General features: G+C 38.5%; 1 protein-coding gene across 1 annotated transcript in view; it reads right to left on the bottom strand.

Moving 5' to 3' along the window:
- Nucleotides 1-610: 610 nt before the first annotated feature.
- The window catches only part of LOC125723170 (gamma-aminobutyric acid receptor subunit beta-1-like), an 86,424-nt gene continuing 60,780 nt past the window's right edge, over nucleotides 611-26,254 (bottom strand). The window contains exons 6-9 of the mRNA XM_048999572.1: nucleotides 22,491-22,625; nucleotides 19,393-19,545; nucleotides 12,646-12,896; nucleotides 611-6,596 (exon numbers count right to left, since the gene is read on the bottom strand). Of these exons, the coding sequence (XP_048855529.1) occupies nucleotides 6,249-6,596; nucleotides 12,646-12,896; nucleotides 19,393-19,545; nucleotides 22,491-22,625 (887 nt within the window). The 3' untranslated portion in view covers nucleotides 611-6,248. The remainder of the gene's footprint in view (nucleotides 6,597-12,645; nucleotides 12,897-19,392; nucleotides 19,546-22,490; nucleotides 22,626-26,254) is intronic.

Genomic DNA, 26,254 nt, shown 5'->3' with positions numbered 1-26,254 from the left:
ACCTGTTACCTTTGCGTCCTCTTAAATTCTTTTGTGTGTTATTAATTGTTTTGTGGTTCCTTATTGTTGTTTGTTTTGTTTTCTTAATGTGTTTTGTGCTTTTGGGGTCGATCCGTTTTTCAAAACAGAGATGCCATGTTCACAACAACTGGCCACAGAAGGCAATACACGTTGAGCTAATTAAAGGATTTAGTTATTATTCAGCTACCTATTTTACTTATTTTGTTTCTTCCACCAATCATAGTCATATTATTTTGAGTCCACCTAAGGACTTTGTGGCCACTGACCAAAATCCAACAAGGCTAGTAAGTATGAAACTTTTTTTCCACAACTTAGTTCCAATCAATCCTTCCACAAGTCACAACTCACAGCTGACATTGTTCTCTCTACAAAACTTACAGTGCAGACCAGCCAACTAGCTAAATTTATAGGTTTGGTTTAAGCTTAGCAGTACTGTAGGATAAACAAAACCGGAAAACTAGTGGAGTTTCAATCAGTCAATCAATCAATCAATTAGACTTTATTTATATAGCACTTTTCCTACACATACAATGCAACATAAAGTGCTTTACATAATAAAAACAATATCAACCCACCCTTGCTGCCACCCTCACCCAAAGTATATAAAATAAAGGGACAAGACACATGAAAGACAGTTATAAATAATGAAGTAAATAAACAAATCAATAGATAAATAATTAAATAATGATAGATAATAACAATAAACAATAGAGAAATCAAAACAGGAACTGACAATATAAACAGGAACTTAGGAAACGTTACCATGGATCTCAGAAATTTGCATGAGGAAACCCGAGAGGCGTAGTGAGTAAAATTATGAAGGGTGAGTTAATAAGAAGGAAAAGATAAAGTCATTACAGATGGATAAATATGATGAAGACAAATAAAGAAAAACTACAAGCAACTACAAAATAAAAGTATAAATGGTGGGATGTGAAAGGAGGATAAAAACAGACAGAGAACAGTAGGATAGAATAATAATAATAAATTAATAGATGAAAAGAGATGAGATGAGATGATCTGGGATAAAAAGGAATAAGTAATGTATTAAAAGAAAGATGATTTACAATATAAAATAAAACAAAATAAAATAAAAGAGGACATACCAAGTAATGAAATCGACAAATATATAAATAATTCTGTGTTGTAATCAATTTAGCTAACTACTCCCTGTGGCATGGAACACATCCCAGAAGTACACAACACATTAAGTAAATGCAAAAATTTCTGAAAAAATAAACCAATTAAGAAAACATAAAATAAAGACAACACAAAACATTGACAACACAGAAAAAAATTGTGAAAACATTACTGTTTCAGGTGTTATTGTTTTTCCTTTTTGTTTTCTAAATCTTTTGTTTTACTTTTTTGTGTTTTTTTTTTGCAGTTTTACTTTTTGCATTTCTGTAATATGTTGTGCTTTGCACCTCATGACCACCATACAAATATTTTACTCGGTTCTGTAGTTTCACAGCTAAAAATAAGGAAATTTATCCAATTTTTATACCTGTTTGTGCTGTCCAGGCTCACAAGTGGAAGCTATGGGTGCAAGGCAGGAAATAACCCAGGACGGGGCACCAACCCATTTCAGGGTGCATTCCTGTGTACACACATAAGGGTGACTCCAGTTCACCTCAGCATGTTTTTGGACTGTGAAGGAATCTAAAGAACCCAGATGATGACATAAGGAGAAAATGCACACATGGGGCCATAGCAGAAGCAGTGCTAACCACTACACCACTGTGCCCCCCAAAGAAGGGTATTACATAATACAAATAAAATATATTAATAGATTCATAGAAGTTAAAATAATTTAATTGTTTGTTTACAATGATGCAAAAAATTTATACGAAAATATGTAGTTGATAATATGCTTCTGTTTTTCAGAATTACCCTCTAAATATAGAGGTAAAAAAACTCTTTGAATATGGAAAAATATTTTCTGGAGGAGACACCAGAAAAGGTTATTTTTACCGGCCTTCCAAAGGATGGCCTATACAAAATTAAGGGATATCAGGACATGCAGTACTGTGCAGTATGTAAGCAATTCTATAAGTTGTGATAAAATGTGTAATTTTATGGAATAAACTTAATTCATAACCTTTAATTTGAATCAATTAAATTTAACAAATGCAGGTTTTTAACATGACAGTTATTTTGTATCAATATAAATAGACAGTAAAGCAAGGAAGGTATTCATTCTGTTAATCACAATTTACATACATACACATCTACAGGTATACTATGTATATCTATTTTGACACCAGTACTTTGTTACTGGTAAAATGACTTTCAAAGAAGTTGTGGCCAGTAATAGGTGCAGGTTGCTTTTAACCGTATTTATTGATATCGATGCAAACTCACAGTAGAGCGCTACATTTTATTTCTTTTTGTGTTTATGTCATATCAAAAGCATGTTACTTTACAGCATTGAGAAGTGTACATATATTTCACAATGAACCAAAAATTGATTTTTTTTTTCATTTGCAGATTTTGTTATCATCTAAGGATGATCAACATTACTTCAGGTCTGAAAGTGATTACAAGAAGCTGTCGACGGTATATTTAAACAAATGTGTTTTACATATGGCATCAGGGACTGGAAATTCAGTAGAGCAGGTGAGTTCCAAAGCTTTGCAACCAAATCAACTGCTTCTAGCTCGCTGCCACTTTCACTGGTTTTGCTAGCATTTCGCGACATCCCTGAGTTGATATCTGCCAGGGAATACCATGTTCTTAAGGTAGTAGTGCTTAGAGGGATTTGATCCAAAGGTCCTTCTGCAAGAGAAGTTACAGTGTTTTTACAGTACATTGTCTCCCACTGTTTTATGTGTGTTTTACGAAGCGGAGGTGACAATGTCTCCAAGTCGATCTCCAAGTCATGTTGAAATTCCATTCCATGGGCAAATGTCATCTGAGACGTTTGTCGTTTTGTCAACACACATTCTGGTCCTTTTGCTCTTCGAGGGATATTAGTCTGTATGCTGGGACCGTTGTTATGACCCCACTTTGACCACAAGATGTACAGACAAACCTAACCTGCACTTCAAAATGTACAGGCAAATGCACTAAGAAGGTGAATGCACATACATTTACAGCAGCCCAACACACGATGGTTCCTTATAGAGCTTTGAAAGAAGTCATCAGCTCTTACAGTATGCCCAAAATCATTGTTTGAGGGTAAGGTAAGATAATATCAGATCAATGGCCTTTACTGGCAGGTATACAGTGCTGCATCATTTTCTCTTGAATCACCTTCGGCATCTATTTCAGCACTGCCCAATTCCCGTCCCGGTTTGCCAAATCAGTTTGTAGATTTCCCTGCTCAAACACAACTACCAAACCTGGCAATTCGCTGGTGAGCTGAACAGAGCAGGGAAATCTGCAAACTCTGTTGCAGACTGTCCCTCCAGGACTGAAATTGGGCAGCCCTGATCTATGTAAAAAGCAACAATTACACTAACAGTAACAACATCATTAGTAACAATAGAATCTAAGAAAAGAAAACATACCAGCAGACAAGATTATATTGTTGTATTTACAGATTGTCATCATAATGCTGGAATGTCATAACTAGAGTGTATATACAGTACATATAGCATATATATCACAAAAGTCAACAATATTGTTGGTTTATTTCTTCTTTTAAAAAAGTACAAGTTTATTATTTTTAAAGCCTATCGACTAGTTATAAGTTAACCCTGTTAAAATATTTAGTTTCTTGTTTAAAGGCACAATAATCAGCCATGAGAAAAGAGCACACTGCTGATTAATTTTCTCCTATTGAAACATGCCTAATTTGTTGTATTCAGTCTAATGAACCCTGGTACCTTCACATCCTTTTTAGTTCTGATTAATTCCAATTTTTTTGTAGTGCAAAGTGATTGTACTCCACGGAATCAGAGTTAATGGATCGCAGTTGGCCAGTTGAGTGTTGCTGTTTTTCTCTTTCAGTGGATTGCAACTCACAAAAAGTAAGCTGTAACACCCCAGGGCACTATGAGCTACCCTATCATCACAACCCCATAATATTTCTTAAAAAAAGAACTGAAATTCCACTGATGATGGCTTATAATGAAGAAACGGCAAAGCAAGGCTCCAGCACCATTGCATGTTTTTAAAGAGAAAATAAAAACTTTGTAAGGGAGTGAAAAAAGACAAGAACTCAATCGTTATCTAGTTTCTACCACAACCCCTCCCTACTGTGCTACATAAGCCTATTCACTCCTCTTCCCGCAATTGCTGGGTTTCACATTTCTCTCTTAGCTTTTCCCATGTGATTATGTTAAGATCCATCCACTCAAATTTTAATGTGAACCCTTAACTGTGCCTTGCTCTACCCCATTCCATGATATATTACAAGATTCAGTTGTTTAAGTTCTAACTCTGCACTGACATTTTACTCTCTGACAATGTGAATTAACAGCAATATCATATTAGATTTACAGAGGACTTCTCTGGACCACATTAAACTGAATGGATAAATAAAGAGGAATAAGACATGACTAGAACTCAGTCCACGGAATACATTTTTAAAAAATTGATAAAACATTCTGTGGACTTGAGTTTTGGACGTTTAACAAAAGTTCTTCGTTCGATTAGATGAGGATGGAGTAAATTTTGGGCCCCAATACGATAACATATGATGAGGAAGCCTGGCTTTAGGTCATTGGTGGTCTCATCTGCAAACTAACAAAAACTGGAAAGAGTTTTGGAAATTTACTCTTCAATTCTGAACTCCATAGACTCACATTACACTCTTAGGGCACATATTACTAATATATTAAGATCTAAAATTTTCCATTCTACACGTTGGGATTACATGGGCATGTTTGCACCGGCACTGGTCTGTATCAGATCACATTCAAATTCAAATTTCCCTCCATGATTTGTCTTCAGTCATTGAACAAAATCCATATTCACTTTTTTTATGTTATTACACAACCATATAGTTAATGGTCTAATTAATGATGCCTTTCAGGGGTGCTAGGTACATGACTTATAATTAATAAAGTCCTCAATTGATTAATCAAAAAAGTAGTTGTTAGAATGTGTTATAGATTAGTGCACCTGCTTAATAAATGAATAAGGTTTTCCTTGACTCAATGCATGTAAATTAAATTTTGTCCCACAGCACTTCAATTTCATTCTTCATCATAACTATTATTTATATATTTTAACTACATAAAATATTAAATGGATGAAGCACTACTTTGCATTCAAAAAGTAAGGTGTAATCATGCCTGGAAAGTATTTTTTTTGAGGAATCTCTACAGTGGTTTCCAAAGAACACTCTGTTTGTCTATTTGTAAATGACTTGAAAGTGTAACATTTTTTTTTTACCTGAAAGTTGCATTTTACAAAATCCCAGACTAATGAATTCCAATTTATAGCAGTCATGTGTCTAAATTCTATATTTTTTTAAAGAATGGAATCGATTACTAAACAATGAAGCCTTCCATTGGTCCAGGTTAATCTAAAAAGCTAAATGGTTGAGCAATCAAACAAGCTCAGTGTTTTCATGCAAGAATGAATGCTGGCATATGCAGGACTAGTGGGAAATGAATATATAACTGCTTGCGTCAAACGCAAAAAGATAGCAAATCGCCCTTGCTGAAGACAAAATAGAATCTGTTCGTCAGCCAGGGCAGTTTCTTGTCACAGGACATCGGTAAAACAAAACATTCATCAGAAACAAAAGGTCAGTGAGTCAGAGCTAATTACTTTCTTAAACAGAGCATCCTTGCTGCATCCAGAACATGGAAACCTGTTGCCACATACAAATGGGTTTTCCCTTTACAGAGAAATAACACAGTGTTTTGTTCACAAGTCTTCAAGTCATCACAGTCCGGTTTGGCACAAAATCTGCGAGGTCAGATGCCAACAGATTGGACCTCCTAACGTCAGAACAGAAACAGTGGTTCTGTATCCATCTGAGCCTTATTCAAATACTAGGTCCATGTGATTCTATTTTCAATGTGCAGGTACAGTTATGGGAAAATATAATACTGTTATTTTTATGTTTTATATATTAAAATATATTTACACTGAAGTGAAGCATACAGCCCGATATTCTTCGTAAAATTATACTGCTATGGAAAAATAAACAATGGCTGAATACCTTACCTTAGAGTTCTGAAAAAAAGGAAAAATATATATATAATTTGTTAATCCCCTAATGGACAGCCTTTAGGGAGAAAATAAATAAAGTGTAAAGAAGGCGCCCCCTAGTGGACGTAGTAGAGCCAGTAGACCAGGTTGAAGAAAGTGAAGGTGATGGGGAAGATCACCCTGGACCATTTGTCTATGGCGTTCACGTCCGTCAGGTCGGGGATCTTGACCTTGAGCTGGGACGCCCTGCGGCGTAGTTTGTTCTTCTTGTGGCCCAGCGGCTGGTCGACGGCCGGTCGCCCATACAGGTCCCGGCTGGCCATGGGCTTCCGGTACTGGATGCTGGCGCTGTCGTAGGAGAACATGGTGGCCCGTGGGTCCCCCAGACCCGCCAGCATCTCTGCGCCACTCACCTCATTGTGGATCCCAAGGTTGGTAAGCAGGATGTTGCCATGGGCATCCACCTGCCGGAACCAAAAAAGACTAATGTAATCTCAAGGTAATACTGGTCTTGGAAGCTAGAGTATTACATGTGTTTATTGGGCAAGAGCCTTTTTTGGGCCTTGTTCAATGGGCCAATGGTGAAATCTCCCATGGGATTTGAACAAGCAACCTTCTGATTACAGACACAACACCCTTATCTGCCAAGCCACACACCAAGGCCATTACAGTTATTGTTACTCGTTTAACAAATTAAGTAGAAATAATATGCCCACATTGTAATATTTTGGTGAAGTATTTGTTTAGGAAAGTGCATTCGGACTGAGATGTTTTGAAATCATATATAAAACAGTTTTCCAGGGAAAGTTGCTGGCATTTGTGCTTAAAGATTATCACCCTTTTAGACTGTACTGACAAATACTGAAAATGTAAAATGCATCAATAGATATGTAAGTTTAATCTATTGAGGAAAACCACTTAAAATCAGTTTTTTAAATCCAACAATAACTGTATGCGATATAATTTCTCAGAAATTTTGGATTCTGTTGGATTTAAACATCAAAAAGTTGAAGTGTACTGTTCAACCAGTATAAGTCAAGATAATTCAACATTATGATTCAGTGCCTGTGTACGTTATTTATTATTATAAGTTCCAGAATACATTGCAGCAACATTTGCATTTATATCTGCTACCGTTATTGCTTTGGTCATAGTTAAAAGTGAACTGCTTCAGTAATACATTCTGTTTATGCAAGTCCTGATATGTTTTCATAGTTTTGTAGCAGGCAAAAGCTGGAGGTTAATATTATTATTATTATTTTACCGTGCTAGGAGAAAGAAGCCCATACCGGTAATTGAGTTAACAGTAAAAATACAAAGACAACTGAAGGACACTGTGGAGATCAGACACACACAGGCATATGAAACTTCTGCTGTTTAGAGGTTATCCAGACCCAAATAATAATAATAATAACAATAATAATAATAATAATAATAATAATAATAGGGGGCGGCATGGTGGTGCAGTGGTTAGCACTGTTGCCTCACACCTCTGGGACCCAGTATTATCATTTCACCAATTTCAGCAGCATCAACAACAACAATAATGATTTTTCAGCTAAATTGAATGCCAGATCACCAATTACTTGAAGACTTTCAAAACAGACCAGACTGGCCATTAACTCAGCCACATTAGTGTTTTCACTAGATGTTCTCGGAATGTTTTTTCCTTTTTCATTAACTGAGCCACATTAGTGTTTTTACTTCCTCCCCCCCCCCCCCTTTTTTTAATCCAATCACGCAAAAGCTCACGCGACATTAATCAGCCAATCAGGCATAAGCAGATGGAGTTGCCTGTAGACCAACTGTTTTGTGCCATTTGCTACTTCAGCAATTTATGCTCTTCTATTTTTGGAACGTAAGTAGGCTATTTAGGGAAATTACTTAAAATTGTTATGGGTGCCAGAATGGCCTCACAATTCCTGCGTTGTTTGATTCTTGTCCCAGGACTTGTGCTCAAACACAGTGCGAATGCATGTGTTTTATATAGATTGGTGTATCTAGTTTGCCTTTTCTGTGTAGCTGTGCAGCATATGATGGACTGGCATTGCCCCCAGTTTGTAGCCAGTTCTGGGCTTCCTGGGATCACCATGACTCTGCATTGGATGAGCACTTATGGAATTAAAATGGATGGATAATCTTGTCACTATTAACATTATCATTTAAAGAACAATTAGAGGCTCATGCACTTGCTTCACAGCAGCAAAGCGACCACATACTGGGAATGTGTCATATGATATTTATATATCGTGTATAAATAGACACTGGATTTGAGCTGAGAAGTTTTGACACTTCACCTTAACAAAGCCTAATCATTTGAGATAAACAATATCACAGCATTGACTATCAGCAATCTGGGTCAAGCCAAGTTCTCTTGCTGAATAAAAATAAATCCAACTACTGAATGCCATGAATATGCCAGCATTAAACTTAGAGGTTATTATCTAAAGGAGGAAAACACCAGATTAACATATATGTGCATTAAATATGACAATTTTTAGGCGTTTCAAAATTAATGACTGCTCCAATGATAACTTCCTTTCCTTGGAAGTGGAAACAAACAGCTAAATTCAGGGTCTGTGGTTAATCATAGAGGCTCTTGACCCGTTACATGGAAATGAGATTCTTCATTCCACCTGAGCTCTTCGGCACTTCATTAAACTTAATTCACATCCTTAATTGAACTAATGTAGCCTTTTCACAGAGACAGAGAAGTTGCAAACATTCGATCGCTCTGGAGTGGAGCTGGGGAGTCTTATATGACATATGGTTATTAAGAGGGAGACGCTTCCTAGCACCTGGGGTCATATAGCGACAAGCATTGTAGTAATCCAACAGTATCAAGCAGGGTAGTAATCCAACAGTATCAAGCGGGGTAGTAATCTACCAGTATCAAGTAGGGTAGTAATACAAAAGTATCAAGCGGGGTAGTAATACAACAGTATCAAGCGGGGTAGTAATCCAACAGTATCAAGTAGGGTAGTAATACAAAAGTATCAAGCGGGGTAGTAATACAACAGTATCAAGTAGGGTAGTAATACAAAAGTATCAAGCGGGGTAGTAATACAACAGTATCAAGCGGGGTAGTAATCCAACAGTATCAAGTAGGGTAGTAATACAAAAGTATCAAGCGGGGTAGTAATACAACAGTATCAAGCGGGGTAGTAATCCAACAGTATCAAGCGGGGTAGTAATACAAAAGTATCAAGCGGGGTAGTAATCCAACAGTATCAAGTAGGGTAGTAATACAAAAGTATCAAGCGGGGTAGTAATACAACAGTATCAAGCGGGGTAGTAATCCAACAGTATCAAGTAGGGTAGTAATACAAAAGTATCAAGCGGGGTAGTAATACAACAGTATCAAGCGGGGTAGTAATCCAACAGTATCAAGTAGGGTAGTAATACAAAAGTATCAAGCGGGGTAGTAATACAACAGTATCAAGCGGGGTAGTAATCCAACAGTATCAAGTAGGGTAGTAATACAACAGTATCAAGCGGGGTAGTAATACAACAGTATCAAGCGGGGTAGTAATCCAACAGTATCAAGTGGGGTAGTAATACAAAAGTATCAAGCAGGGTAGTAATACAACAGTATCAAGCGGGGTAGTAATACAACAGTATCAAGTGGGGTAGTAATACAAAAGTATCAAGCAGGGTAGTAATACAACAGTATCAAGTGGGGTAGTAATACAAATGTATCAAGCGGGGTAGTAATCCAACCGTAATCCTACACAGAGAAGAGATGCAAACTATAACTGGAATTCTACCATCACCATATCAAAAGAGACCTCAGAAAAGCTACACAGGTAATGGGGGGTGGGGGTCATATATGAACACATTCATTCACTTCATCAAGGCCACATTACAGGTCATATACAGTGCTTTTTAATTAGTAGCACCTTTACAATAACATTACAAAAACATTTCTGTTTAGTATTTGAGATTGACTACAATTGCAATTGATAGGAAAATGGCAAAAACAGAACTTAATGAGTCAGTCAAAAACTGACAATACTTAATACGAGGAAAATGTCTGTACAGAGGATATATGCAGATATGTTCAAAATTGCTTGTCAATGGACTTCTGTAATGAATCTAATGCATTTGCAAGATCTAATGCCAGATCTGAGTCTAGCCCTTCCTGGTTAATTCCCTTATGCTGAAGTGAAAATGGCTCTTTTATTTTGGATTCACTCCATCGTTTTCTTGAGCCCATATCCATTCGTAACCCTAAATAAAGTTCCCATTCCTACTTGGTCGGTAAAAGCCTGCAATAGAGGCGCCATGTTTAAATTTTAATTCAATGAAACAGTGGGACAGCAGTCCCTCTAGGATTTCCAAACCCACAGCATACCTTGAAAAGTTACCATAAGAAGATGCTCTTTTTTTCGAAAAGGCTTATTTTGTGTGCTGGTATCGTGTAAGCTTTAAAAGAAGTTCATAGCTAGACCTAGCTAGCTAGCAAGCACATATTTCAGAAATGATACTGTTTAAATTGCACTCCAGAAATATGATGAACAAAATAATGCTTACATTATCTCATGTCCACACCGTTCTCTCTCGCTGAAAAACTATGAACTATTTTTGCATATTTTGCATATTGCATAAATGCAATATTTTGCATTTATATTCACATCACATTAATAATGTTACTTTCTCCTATGTCATTCCCCTATTTTTATATTTCAAGTCTGCAAACTTGGCAAAGTTTCTAGGGAAATGGCCCCCACAATAGTGAAGAAGATGATGCACAATTACTCAGTACTGCCGCTTCAGCCAACAGGCTCCATGGGCTGAAAGATGAGTAATCTAAAGTAGAATTCCCCAATCAGGTCCCCAGGGACCTCCAGATGGTTCACGTTTTTGCCCCCTCCCAGGTCCCACCCATAGAGTACACATTTTTGCTTCCTGCCAAGAGCTGGAAGGCAGCAAAAACGTGGCGTGTCAGGGGGTCCTCGAGGACCGGGTTGGAAAACAATGATAAAAAGCAACTTACTGCCATAGGCTGACAAAAGCTAGGCAGCTACAGTATATGGGTATGACAAGAAACTGCTTCCCTTATAATGAGACTGCTAAACATGATTAATGCTTGGACTGCATTTCTGTTTGGAAAACTATTGCTTTTGCTGGCCCAAGTGCATATCTCTATACGTGACAGTTTTGCTGAAAGACATTATTCTATCTCTCTCACATTCAGGGTTGGCTGACTGCCCCTCTACCCAACAGTATAGTAGCTATAACAAGCAGTAGATATTAGCAGGGACAGCTTAAGTATACTTTTCTTTAGATCGCTGACTTTCTCTACCCATAACTTTAACCATTTAACTTAGCTTTAACTTACTTTAAAAGCCCCTTTCAGACCTGCACTGCCATCCTGAACTTTTCTAGAAATTGCCCAGAGGGGCTGTATACTAGACTTTAAATGGACTTCACTCTGCTAGCTCCCTAGTACAAAGTCTGGGTTATTTATGACCCAAAATGGAGCAGGGAGAATACTGGAGAATTCACTGTGGGCGAGTGGGTTTGTTGATGATGTTCATATTGGGCAGCTGGTGTAAAAATGGAAGAATACATACATCTGAGTGCAAAGAAGGGTCATGAAGAAGGCTAACTGAAGTGACAACAAGATTTGGGAACTTCTGTGAGTAGTACTGTAAAGAAAACACTGTGATTTCTGCAGCATACCGCAGCACCCGGAGTATTCCTAGTAGATGTGAATGGATCTGACACTGACATTTTCTGGTTTTGTGCCACATGTGTGAAGGGCAACTCTGGAAAATGGACCTGATTCTCTGGGCAATGTCCGGAGTTCATGCGTGAAAATGGCTTACGTTTGTCATTTTGAGTAAAGGATCAAGGGCTCTGCAATTCTTTACAAATTTTAAATGATTGAGTATAAAACTTGTTACATCTCATTTGCTGTTGTTGAGATTCTGTCCCTGATGCCTTGAGGTTTAGAAGAAACAAACATGTTAAGGTTTCACACCCACCATTGTCTTCACTGACCAACCTTCACTACACTGGCCGCTTGACCTTAGCCTTACAGACACCTGCAAAGAGCCACTGACACACATAGACACATAGCATCATTGTAGTACAAACTTACGTGTTAAAGACTAGGACACCGCTTAAGGAATGCAGTTTCATATATTGCATTTACAGTTCAAGGAGTTGCTTTTGTTCAAACAATTTTATTGGAATTATGCTTGAAATACAGTTGTTTTCCCTCTACGATCTCCTCTGAGTACATATGCAAAGCCATTTCTGAAAAGAAACTGTCAACAGTTAAGTAATTTGCTGTAGATTGCAATGAATTTTGACATTTTTCTCTAAGTTTTGCCAAACAATCACAATAATTACACCCTATCGCCATACTCTGAAATGTGTATGACTCTCAGTAATCAGTTATTATTTAAAATCCAAACGATTACTATAAAAATTGTAATTGCTTAAAAATGCCCAAAATATAAATCATGAATACAACACAAATACTGAATAAAAAAGCTTGCGCACCTGGACTTTGTTGGAGTCCAGTCTGCTCTTCTCATTGTTGGTCTTGGCTGCTTTCTCTGCAACTTTCTTCTGCAGGTGGGGGCCCCGACCAAAGAAGATGTAGTTGACGAAGGCGTACTCCAAGAGCGCCAAAAAGACGAAGACGAAACAGCCCATGAGGTAGATGTCGATGGCCTTCACATAAGGAATCTTGGGAAGGGTCTCACGGAGGTGAGTATTGATGGTAGTCATGGTCAGGACAGTTGTTATACCTGGTTCATGGGAAAAACAATGCAATGAGTTGTTTCTCTAAAGTCACTCTTACACGTAAGAGCTGTAGGTCGGTTATTGACCTCTCATGTGCTAGGATCTCTGTTATATCAGTGACGGACTTCATTTCACTGGATGTAGGAAGCCAGGCAATGGTTTATACAGTAATTAAATTTTCAGTGAAGTAAACTACGACTTATATGCAACGGAGAGTCTTTTAAAGATATACTGCACAAAAACGTAAAATAGACAGGTACATATATACTGAACAAAAATATAAACGCAACACTCTTGTTTCTGCTCCCATTTTTCATGAGATGGACTTAAAGACCTACAATTCATTCCAGATACACAATATTACCATTTCTCTCAAACATTTCTCACAAATCAGTCTAAATGTGTGATAGTGAGCACTTCTGCTTTGCTGAGATAATCCATCCCACCTCACAGGTGTGCCACATCAAGATGCTGATCTGACATCATGGGTAGTGCACAGGTGTACCTTATACTGCCCACAATAAAAGGCCACCCTGGAATGTGCAGTTTTGTCTCACAGCAAAATGCCACAGATGCCACAAGCATTGAGGGAGCGTGCAATTGGCATGCGGACAGCAGGAATGTCAACCAGATCTGTTGCTCGTGCATTGAATGTTCATTTCTCAACCATAAGCCGTCTCCAAAGGCGTTTCAGAGAATATGGCAGTACATCCAACCGGCCTCACAACCGCAGACCACGTGTAACCACACCAGCCCAGGACCTCCACATCCAGCAGGTTCACCTCCAAGATCGTCTGAGACCAGCCACTCAGACAGATAATGCACGGCCCCATGTTGCAAGGATCTGTACACAGTTCTTGGAAGCTGAAAATGTCCCAGTTCTTGCATGGCCAGCATACTCACCGGACATGTCACCCGTTGAGCATGTTTGGGATGTGCTTGACCGGCGTATACGACAGCGTGTACCAGTTCCCACTAATATCCAACAACTTCGCACAGCCATTGAAGAGGAGTGGACCAACATTCCACAGGCCACAATTGACAATCTGATAAACTCTATGCGAAGAAGATGTGTTGCATTGCATGAGGCAAATGGTGGTCACACCAGATACTGACCGGTTCTGAGTCCCCAGACCCCCAATAAAGCAAAAAACTGCACATTCCAGGGTGGCCTTTTATTGTGGGCAGTATAAGGTACACCTGTGCACTACCCATGATGTCAGATCAGCATCTTGATGTGGCACACCTGTGAGGTGGGATGGATTATCTCAGCAAAGCAGAAGTGCTCACTATCACACATTTAGACTGATTTGTGAGAAATGTTTGAGAGAAATGGTAATATTGTGTATCTGGAATGAATTGTAGATCTTTAAGTCCATCTCATGAAAAATGGGAGCAGAAACAAGAGTGTTGCGTTTATATTTTTGTTCAGTATAAGAACATAAGAACTATACAAACGAGAGGAGGCCATTCGGCCCATCAAGCTCGCTTGGGGAGAACTTAACTAATATCTCAGAGTTGTTAAAATCTTATCTAGCTCTGATTTAAAGGAACCCAAGGATTCAGCTTGCACTCCGTTATCAGGAAGACTATTCCATACTCTGACTACGCGCTGTGTAAAGAAGTGCTTACTTAAATCCAGTTTGAAATGTTCTCCCGCTAATTTCCACCTATGGCCACGAGTTCGTGTATTTCAACTAATGCTGAAGTAACTATTTGGTTGAACAGCATCCAAACCTGTTAGAATCTTATATACCTGGATCATGTCCCCCCTCAGTCTCCTTTGCTTGAGACTGAACAGATTTAGCTCAAGTAACCTTTCCTCGTATGACATTCCTCTAAGACCAGGAATCATTTTTGTGGCCCTACGCTGCACCTTTTCTAAGGCCACAATGTCCTTTTTAAGATATGGTGACCAAACCTGCACACAATATTCTAGGTGAGGTCTCACCAAGGAATTGTATAATCTTAGCATTACCTCCCTTGACTTATACTCCACACACCTGGAGATATACCCCAACATCCTATTGGCCTTTTTTATTGCTTCCCCATACTGGCGAGAATGGGACATGGAAGCATCAACATACACACCAAGGTCTTTTTCATGATCAGCTACCTTTATTTCAGTGGGACCCATAAAATACCTGTACTTTATATTTCTGCTCCCTACATGGAGTACCTTACATTTGTCTACGTTAAATTTCATCTGCCAGGTATCGGCCCAGTCACTAATTAAATCAAGATCCCGCTGTAGCTGCTGAGCCGCTAATTCAGTATCTGCTACACCACCCACCTTGGTGTCATCTGCAAATTTCACCAGTTTACTGTATATATTGGTATCTATATCATTTATGTAAATTAGAAACAATAGTGGTCCTAAAATCGAACCCTGCGGTACCCCACTATGGACGCAGACCCACTGTGACATTGTGCTTCTTATATCTACTCGCTGTTTCCTATCTGTTAACCAGTTATCAATCCAGGTCGCTACGGTACCTAAAATACCTGTCGCTTTGAGTTTAAGTAGGAGCCTCTTGTGGGGGACAACATCAAAAGCCTTTTGGAAATCTAAGTAGATGACATCATAGGCCTTCTTATCATCAACTTCCTGAGTAGCTTCCTCAAAAAACTCCAACAGATTCGTTAAACAGGATCTACCTCTCCTAAATCCCTGCTGGCTATCCCGCAAAATGTTATTGGGGTCCAGGTAATCTACGATTTTCTCTTTGATTATAGCCTCCATAACTTTACCAGTTATACAAGTTAGACTGATTGGCCTATAGTTTGACAAATTACTTCTATCCCCTTTTTTGAAAATGGGCGTTATGTTGGCATGCTTCCAATCAGAAGGTACCACACCTTCAGATAAGGATTTTTGAAACAGTAAAGTTAACGGTCGGCAAATAATATCCCTCATCTCTTTTAACACTATAGGTAAGATGCCATCAGGGCCCTGTGATTTGTTTATTTTGAGCTTAGCTAGGCTTTGCAAAACATCAGCTTCAGTTATATATATATATATTAGTTATAGACGATGCTGGATCAGTAATAAGAACTGGTAAGTTACTAATGTCCTCAACAGTGAATACCCGTGCAAAACTATCATTGAACTAATTTACTATATCAATGTCGTTTACTATTATAAGACCCTTACTATCCTGCAGATTAGTAATTTCAGGTTTTAGAGCTCTTTTAGAGTTAAAAAACTGGAAGAAACTTTTAACGTCATCCTTAGCTTCCAATGCAATCATCCTTTCAACATTTCTTTTAGCTCGTCTAATATCATTTTTTCACTCAGCCTGTAGACTTAGATATTCCTGCTTTATTCTGTCATCATCAGTTATTTACCATTGCTGGAACAAAGCCCTTTTCCTCCTTACTTTATACTTTATTTCCCTAGTAAACCACCTAGGTTGCAATTTCCTAGATTTATTCTTGCTGGAAACAGGTATGAAGTCCTCTTGCACTTGCAATAATGTGCTTTTAAAAAATTCCCAGGCCTCTTCAACAGTTTTGTTATTTAACTCCATCCAGTTCACAGTTTCTAGTTTTAGTCTCATACACTTAAAGTCAGCCTTCCTAACATTATATATTTTTGATTTGGACTTAGCTCTTCGAACACTAAACTTAACCTCAAATTTGACCATGTTATGATCACTACTGTCAAGTGGTTCTAAAACGTCTAATTTACCAAACCTGTCCTGGTTATTAGAGAGAACAAGATCAAAAATGGCATCTCCCCTGGTAGGGGTGTTAACAAACTGAGTAAAAAAACAATCCTGTACTAATTCCACCATCTCCAGTTCATTTTCAGAAGAACAGATGTTGCTGTAGGATGGAAATAAATGGAAATAAGCACTGTTTTAACAGATAATAAGTTCAATCATGTGAGTGAATGGTGTGTGAGTGTGCCCTGCGATGGGCTGGCCCCCCATCCTGGGTTGTTCCCCGCCTTGTGCCCATTGCTTCCTGGATAGGCTCCGGACCCCCCGCGGCCCAGTAGGATAAGCAGTTTGGAAAATGGATGGATAAGTTTAATCAAAATTCATTAAAATGACCTGTATGACACCAATTACATCTTCACTTAATTAAACAAAGCAAGGAAAAAAAAGATTAAAAAACTTGGATAAAATGATTGTAGATCAGCTACAGGGAACTAAAGCAACACTAACAGTCAGGGACAGCAGCAGTAATAAAATGATATGATGTTTAATGAGTAACCTGCATATGTAAGATGAGCAGATACTGACCTTTAGCATCAGATCGTGAAATGAAAAAGTGTTTTTAATCAGTGCAAACAAAGCAGCAATGACCAAACTGCATATTCATTCCGGGAACAAGAAAATGCATAGCTGTGCATCGCACCTTCCACAGTGTGTCCCTAGCATATTGGAAGACTAAAGAGCAAAAATGTGTCCTAATACAACCTGAAAAAAACCACTGAGCTACAACAGAGAAAGGTTGTCATATATTACCCCTGTCGTATATGAATTATTTTGCATATTATAGTACCAGAAATGTGAGAAACATTATATTTCATAGTTAATGAGAAACATCCTCTGTGTTTATCCATAAAAACAGAATGGAGTGAGAATAAATGTTAGCTTGGGGGGAAAAAAAAGTCCAAACAAATTACAATAAGTGATGTTTTTAATGTATGTGTAAAAGTATGAGAAATATGAATATTATTGTCTTTGCATTATAAATAAAATAAATTCAGCTGCCAGATTCATAAACAGAGAGTAAATGCAGAAGGTCCCACAAACAGAGAATAACGATACCGCAAGTTTCTGCTGAAGTGCTGCACTCTCTTTAGCTTCTATCTGCTTCATTTTGTAACCATGTCTGCATTACATCACATTCAGATTCACATTAAGAAGTAAGCTTATTATGGAAAAAATGGCACATTAACACAAGAGGCAATAATAAAAACAGGACAACAACAAAAGAATGAACTTTGCTAAATCGCAATGCTTTTCATTATCAGCATGAGAAAGAACAGACTTTCTGTGACAAGAAACCTAAGTAAGCAGTATCCAGTATTGCATTCCTTACTGATTTAGCCTTTAGCGCCGACGCTGAGCAAAAATGAACTCGCATGAAATGCTATGTAGTCCTGTTTACACCACCAAAGTAATCTCTGCACTATTTGGTTTAAAGCAGAAGAACCAGCCCCGACCCCCCTAACTTTAGGGTTACTGGAATACTGGATTTATAACTAAAAGTCTCTGGCCCCTTTGCACTCCTGAGCAAAGCAAAGCGTGAAATCAGTGTCGCTTCAGTATAATAAACTGCTGTATAACTGTGAAAAAATTAAAGAAAGCTACTGACGATCTCATCTCTGATCTGATTCTGCCCACTTGCGCATTTTGGTTCAGAAGTTAAAACCTTTCAAAAAGACATGGAGTAATGATATGCTACTGGATGTAGATAATGGCAGAATGTGTGTGTGTGCGTATGGGTGGGAGATCGCGTTACTGTATATTATGGAATAACAATATGAATAAAGGAGAATTGTAGTAAAAAAATGTACAAATTTGATGTTTAGGATGTAGTAATCAGGGGTACATAAAACTAGTGTACGCGACATTCGTAAGGGGAGTGAGAAATAGATCATGTGGTGCAAGGTTCCTTAAGTGGATTCCAGCAGGACTGTAATTTCTAGAGCTTCCAGAACTGAGACTTTATTCCGTTTATCTTCAAAGGTAATTACTCACCTGCCTCACTGAAGTACAGGCAAAATTAGTGGCGTATAAATGTAGCCTGTACTGGCTACCATGATGAGACAGTAACATGCAGTATGGTTCAGACCAGGGGTGTCAGAGGGGCATGGATACCATGAAAAATTCAGGGGGGTCCAAGGTACCACTTTCTCAGGGTCCCTGGGATGTCTAGTTACCTCGATCCCCTCGTTCAGCCTGTAAACTCCAGTATCTCTCAATAAAGTCAAATTACAGACAACTCGTACTTACAGACATCTCGTACTTACGAACATCTCGTACTTATGAACATCTCGTACTTACGAACATCTCGTACTTACGAACGGGCCACCATAAAGCCTATTAAAAATTCAGGTTAAATACAATATGCTTCATAATAGCGAAACACACACACTACATTGTGATGATCATGAAAATTTTGTGTGGCTTCAGAGGTCTGTTGGCTCGAGATACGGTACAGTACAATATATAGTTTGTTTTATCACTATTATTATATGCCATATTGTTATTTTAAGATGTTTTTGTGTATTGTGTGCTCCGTAAGTGTTTGATATGCACAGAGACAAACACTTGACTAAGTGACACTAAATAAGAACCATATTTACTTGTTCTGACTTACCTATAAATTCAACTTAAAGACAGACTTAGGAAACTGATCTCGTTCATCACCTGGGAATTGCTTGTAGCTGAATTTTATCTGAAATTTTAATCAATGAATAGGGCTGTCCAGACACAGCCCTTTGGTGAAATGGACAGGTGTGTGACAGTGACAGGACCGTACCCAAGGCCACTCGGGCTGCAGACGCGTCGTAGTTGATCCAGAAGGAGACCCAGGACAGGATGGTGATTAGGATGGAGGGCATGTAGGTCTGTAGGATGAAGTAACCGATATTCCTCTTCAGCTTGAAGCTCAGGGAGAGTCGGGGGTAGGATCCTGATGGATGATTTAAGACAAATGCAAAGAATCACCCATGGGAACTTCAGGAGGCTTTATGAAGTCTACAGGCACTTCTCCCAATGAATCTGTCATTTCTGAATTCATAATAATTCACATTCCAACTGTCACTATTTTGAATACGAGTTTAAAGCTCCACAGTCAAAACATTAAAAGGATTATATGCTCTCTGTTCAATTATCTATCATTTTATCTTTTATAAAATTTTATTTTATAATGAACTAACCTCCAGGGTATTCTCCATTTTTTCATAGCGTTTCAAAGGAGACGGTTTTTTGAGAATGACTTTGTTCCTCATGTGTGTTTTATTTCAGATACAGGTCTTGTACGCAGATCTCTTTATTTGTTCAATAATTTTATTCTTATAAACATGTCCTAACAGCGGAGAGGAGAGCACTGAAGCATTAATCAAGAGAATTATAACTAAGTCAAAACGTATACAATGGCCAGGCACTAATAACACCTCATTCACATTGTTCCCTGCCAAAACACTAGCACAAATTCTGATGAGATTTTATTAACTTATGATTGAAGACGCAACAGCATGCATTAATTCTTCAGGAAAACAAGCATCTCTGTGTGATACACAGAGGAACGCATTCTTTTTAACTGGGGTATTTCTGTTCCTATTGGGAGTCAGACGCACGAAACACGTCTCCAAAAATCTGTGACGAGATCAGGAGATCGAGAGATGCTGTGATGGGACACCAGCCCTCCTTTGCATGAAAAACCAAGCCGCTTCCTCAAGTCGATGCCTATGGGAAGCTTTTATAGTGTTTGTAAAGTACAGGAAGTATATTTAAATGTATAAGATCATTAAACATTGCACTTCAAGAGAAAAACAAAAGTAATGTTGTATAGAAAAGTACTGATGATGTCCCAGTGTTCCTGGTTGATCTGAATGCAGAACTTATGAAAATTATGATCAGGGGGGCGATGTCAAGTGGAGAATGAGGGTGTCCTCTGGCTCCACAAAGGTGATAAAGTATGACTGAACTCTCTTTTGGCCAGAGGAGGGATTGAATTAGCATTTATTGGAAAGCTGGTCAAAGTGGGGACTCACCACTGTCTCAGGCCTATCACATCTCAGGAGATCACCTTTTATAAGCAAAAATTCTCCCTCAACACAATATATAGGGTATCAAGGTGGCTGCATACTTCAAACAACAGTCCAGACGAAATTCAATTGAAGACATTGACGAGAACAAGCTGCCACATGTTCTGTGATGTTGCTGCCTTGTTCTATGTCGCGTCACAAAACTAGAACGTGCAGAACGGAACAGAGCCACATACCGAGCGCAAACAAACATATGCTCATTTGCAAATTCGGCCCGTGAAAAGCAGCTTGTCTGCACATCTTTGACATCCTGACGTGATCTGTCATATAAATACGGATAACTTTGCACAAAATTCAGTGATTCTTCCGTAAAAGGCATTCATAATTGCCTTTTGGTTTACCTTCCGGAACTTTGCTGAGAAGTCATGGACAGTAGAACATAAAAGTTTCTCCCAGGGGGCTTACACAGACAGTGACCACTGCCTGAAACTCACTGTTACAATATTGCTTAATAAGTATAGATTCCATTTTATTTCTTTTGGCCACCTTGGTGGGAGTGGGGGGGGGGGGGGGGGGGTTGTGGTGGCGGTAAAGAATTATCCTAGATTTGTACTTCTGCTGCTTGTGAATACTCGATATATGCCTACACTCTGTTACATAAATTAATTTTCTGCTCAATAAATCATTATTGTGATGAAATTACATTAGTCCAAGGCTTTGTAAGTGTATTACGTATAGAATTTATGCATGTAACTGTGTGTATATGTAAATATGTATAATATTATGTTCGAGTCTCCGCCTGGGTTACATGTGTGTGGAGTTCGCTTGTTCTGCCCATGTCATCATGGAGTTTCCTCTGGGTTCTCCGGTTTCCCCCCACAGTCCAAAAACATGCTGAGGCTAATTGGAGTTGCTAAATTGCCCATAGGTGTGCATGTGTGAGTGAATGGTGTGTGAGTGTGCCCTGCGATGGGCTGGCCCCCCATCCTGGGTTGCTCCCTGCCTCGTGCCCATTGCTGCCCATAGGCTACGTACCCCCCGCGACCCCGTAGGATAAGCAGCTTGGAAAATGGATGGATGGATGGATTATTATTGTTAATTATGAGAATCCCTGCTCCCTGTCAAATGCATGACTCAGTGCATTGAAGGTGCGGCTGCTTGTGACCCCTTCTGTCTTGTGTTTGAATCCCACCTCCTCTGTTTTCGTAGATTTTGTTCCCTTGTGTTTCAATTGAATCAGTTTTCTAGTCCCTGTGTTTTTCATTTGCATTCGGTTTCGGTTTTTTTTCTACCTGTCTGTTATTCCCCTAGTGTAGATTCTATTTCCTTCTTTCTGTCAGTCTTAGTTTTCCCCTCCCAGTTCCAGAGTTAATTAATTCCACCTGTTGGCTGTTCTTGTGTGTTCCCCTGATTGCTCATCGTCTTGCACCCTCCCCGATTGGATAATTGTCTGTCTCACTCCTGCTACCGTCCATTTCTGTTCCAACCTGCACTATGCCTCGTCCCCGGTCCAAACCTGCCCAGATCCTCGGTAAATCGTGAATGGACTGCATTTATATAGCGCTTTTCTACTCCTACGAGTACTCAAAGCTCTTTACATTTCATGCCTCACATTCACCCATCCACACACTCATTCACACACCGGTGGCGGAGGCTGCCATGCAAGGTGCCAACCTGCTCACTGGAAGCAATTTGGGGTTCAGTGTCTTGCTCAAGGACACTTTGATGGGGTCAGGAGGAAGCAGGGCTCGAACCTGCAACCCTCCAGTTGCCGAACGATAGCACTACCTCCTGCACCACCGTCTTCCCCATATATCTTTGACAGGTATATATTCTTACTCGAATAATGTAAGACCTGGACATCTACCTGTTGCAAAGACGACTTTCTTGGAGAGGGTCCTGTAGTTGATGATGGAGAACTGAGGCAGCTCGATGCTGTCCACTCCAGTGACGGAGCTGCCTCCCTGCCAGTAGAACTCAATGTCGTCTGTGGTGTAGCCATCTGAGTGAGGGAGACAAAGAGGGCAGGAGTACATTCTCCTGAAGGCAGGAATCATTCATCAGGACAGAAACTCAGCAGGTTGGGTGGGGGATTCTGTGCCCATTATCATTAAGTGGCCGATTCAGGTTCCAGGACTTACAGACTGAAGACAACAATGGCTTTGCTCTCACCTCCATGTGTGTGTATGTTTCACGTGAGAACATGATGGCACATGTGAAAAGAAGCATGTCAGTGTACCTTAACTCATATGTACACAGATGGGAAATAAAGCATCTTTTCACTATTTTTTCATCAAAAATTCTCAGTGGACTGAGTGTCTAGCCTCTGGATTATCTGACAATGCACTTTGAAGTTTTATCCCAGTATTCAACCCAATTTACTTAATTTTTCATGTTGTGGTGGGAGAAAAAAGACAGGAGGCAGTTGCTTAACCCGTGTAAGGGATGACCCCTCTTTTTAGTAGTAAAAAGGAAGAGCGAGAGGTAGATTCGGTTGCCGCCGAGATACCAAAAAAAAAAAAAAAAAACGCTGACCGGAAGTCAAACAAGCCTTCAGAATAAGAGCACATCTGCCCTGAGAATTCTGATCGCTAAGAACCCGCTACAATGTACTGCCATTCCAAACATGGCTGCTTCAGCGAACTCAGGCTAAATTATAAAGACATTACAACAGAATATACCAGCTCACAAACAGTGTGGGAAAAACAGCTGGGATCTAGTCTACGGGCTGGCCAATCCCCATGACCTCTGCACTGCAAACTTAGACATGCATAGGTCTGGGAAAACACAGAGTAAGTTGTTTTGAATTATAAATAATGTGGTGGTTTGGTTATACTCGGACAGATAGCGATATTCAGCAAGTCAGTATTGCAGCTCCTGTTGATATTTTGGAAAGGATACAAGGAAAATATATTATATGGATGCTGTTTCAGTATATTTCTATTTGCTCAGGCAATAAAAAGGACAGCATAAGTATACAAGCCGGATATCAATTATTCCCTAAAGCACTTTTAGATGAGCACTCTATTGTATCTGTTTAATAATGTAATTATGGTCCAGAGTGCAATTAGCAAGAGTTAATTGTGATTTCAATTTGAGACAGTAATATAAAACCATTGTTAATGTTCTTCATTATACTACTAACAAGAATTTTTAAGACATGAGAATTATAAAATCCTTTTATATTTGATATTAAAGTCAATTTAATATTGTTTGTCATACTGATATATAATAATGCAAATGGACTATGATTACTAGGTCAATCACAGAATATTCTGGAAATCTGTTGTCATTCTGATATCCTACTTTCCTAATGTTTTTTAATTAAATATGGCAAATGCCATTTATTGTGGACGTCACAAAAGAAATAAACAAACAAAAGCAACAGTTTCTGCAATACTTCCTCAAGATATTGTGTGTTGTTAGAGAACAATTTCTCCTCAAGGACCCCCATCTCTGGCCATTTGCTTTTTACATGTCTAATTTGTAACATTTGTAACATTTGTCTTATTTTTAACATTTGTAACATTTGTCTCATTTGTAACATTTGTAACATTTGTCTCATTTGTAACATTTGTAACATTTGAATTTTCCTTCATTATCCTTGTAGCTGATTATCATTAAATCCGAACTCTGTACTATTTTACCTATCATTTTTTGATGTTTCTATCAGAATCGCTTGTACTAGATTGCTAGAATTCATCCTGTATTTTGTCAGAAGACATTATTAATTGAGTTTATTTGGAAACACTGACAAAAATGTCACACCTATTAAAAGATGAAGTCAACAGTCCCTTGATTAAAAAAGTATAGTGGTGCAAAAAAGTAAAACCTACTCTGTTTTTAATATATGAATAAACTGTATTTGTATTTAAATGCTACATATTGCTTGGCATACTACATATTGATTGTCAATGATATGGATCGATGTGTGGTCACAGGTCTATGGATGTTTTAGCCATATACTGACATTTAGGATCCATCACATTTGACATTCTGTGTGGCTGCTACTGCGCTAATGATCGGAATCAAACCCAACAAGTATATTTCCCAATATTTTCCAAAATTCGGGAAGCCTTTGAGAGACTGTAGCAAGGAGTTTCTGCTCTATGCTGATGACCTCGTCTAGTTCACATAAAGGCTTCCTCACTACGAGGCCCTTAGCAGAATGAAAGGAGAGATGCATGATTTGACATCACTGTCTTACCATATGTGGGCACTGTGAGATGTGGAGAGGGGGGTTGAAAAGACAAAACATAAATTGCTTCTTTTTTCTTTATTAAACAGTGGTTTGACTGTCTTTTTGAAAAGTCCCCCTCAACATTGCTGCAACTTACTAATAAAAACTAAAATTTACTTTAATGCAAATCGAAATAAATATTCTATCAAGTAAATAAAAATAATATAAATATCTATTAAGACATTTTAACGGAAATTAACATTTAGAAAATTGTGCCTGATCTATACTATAGTCACATTAGCAGCTTTCAGCCTCATATTAGACAAATATTGTCCGAAATAATACAAAGCATAACAACATAAATATCCATTATGGTGCAGCATTTAAAATGTGCTGTAATTGCATTCACATTAACAACTTCCAGCTTCGCATTAGGACGAACGCTTGCATGCGTATTGGCGCGGCTTCATCCACCCCTTTCCGAATGTTGCTCGGAAGAAACAGACAAGGTTTCCCGTACTGTATGCGTACCAAACTGAGAGACCATACCGAAAAATTTCAGTACGAACATATGTACCATCAGACTCCTAATAAATCTACAGTATGTATGTATATGTGTGTGTATCTATGTATGTATCTCCCAGCTTTTTTTCGATATAACTTGTCAATGTCTCTAATTTTTCTCCTCTTCTGCTCTGAAAAATGTTAAATAAGGGCAATGCCATCCATTAATAGTCCCTATAATAAGTGTGTAAAATTATTTTTTCAAGCAAAAGTCTTACATTTAGCTATGAATCTCTTGCGTAGTTTACAACCAGGAAGTAATACAACAGGATAAATGAAACATCTTTGCTCATGCTATTGAGCTATATAAAAAAAACATACATGATAACAAAAGCAAATAAATTATAATGCATTATGACTTCAAAATTTACGCTAATGCATTAACTTTAACAGCCCGACAGGATTTTTTTACTAACCAGTGAGCTAAGGTTCAGTATATTGTTCTCACCCTTCATGTAAATTACTTGCCTTGGTGAGTAATCAAGCTTAATTTCCAGCCCTGATTATAATTCTAAAAGTATTTGACAGATGATTTTCAGATGTTACAGATACATTGCACGGGAAAAGATCTAGAACTGATCAAATTTCACACCAAAGTTGAAGCAGTGCCACATAGTAGTAGCAAAGGGAAGGGTGGCCACAGACACCGCTTTATTGTGATAACTCAAAAAGTATTTTTCAGATTTTTTTTTTAAACTTCACAGGAAGTGATTTTATTTTGAGATAAATCACACCACAATTAAGGTATCAACGTTTAACAGTAGCAAAGGGAAGCACAACCTCAGAAGACACTTGACCTAGTGAATGTGATAAGATCCACCAAGGACTATTTGATTACCAATTCACAAAACATTATTTAGATGAAGAGCTCCACCTGATTTCACTGT

This window comes from Brienomyrus brachyistius, unplaced genomic scaffold, assembly GCF_023856365.1.
Source record: "Brienomyrus brachyistius isolate T26 unplaced genomic scaffold, BBRACH_0.4 scaffold46, whole genome shotgun sequence".
Lineage (NCBI taxonomy): Eukaryota > Metazoa > Chordata > Actinopteri > Osteoglossiformes > Mormyridae > Brienomyrus > Brienomyrus brachyistius.
Note: the sequence above shows the minus strand (reverse complement) of the source record. Positions and strands in the feature narration are given on the sequence as shown.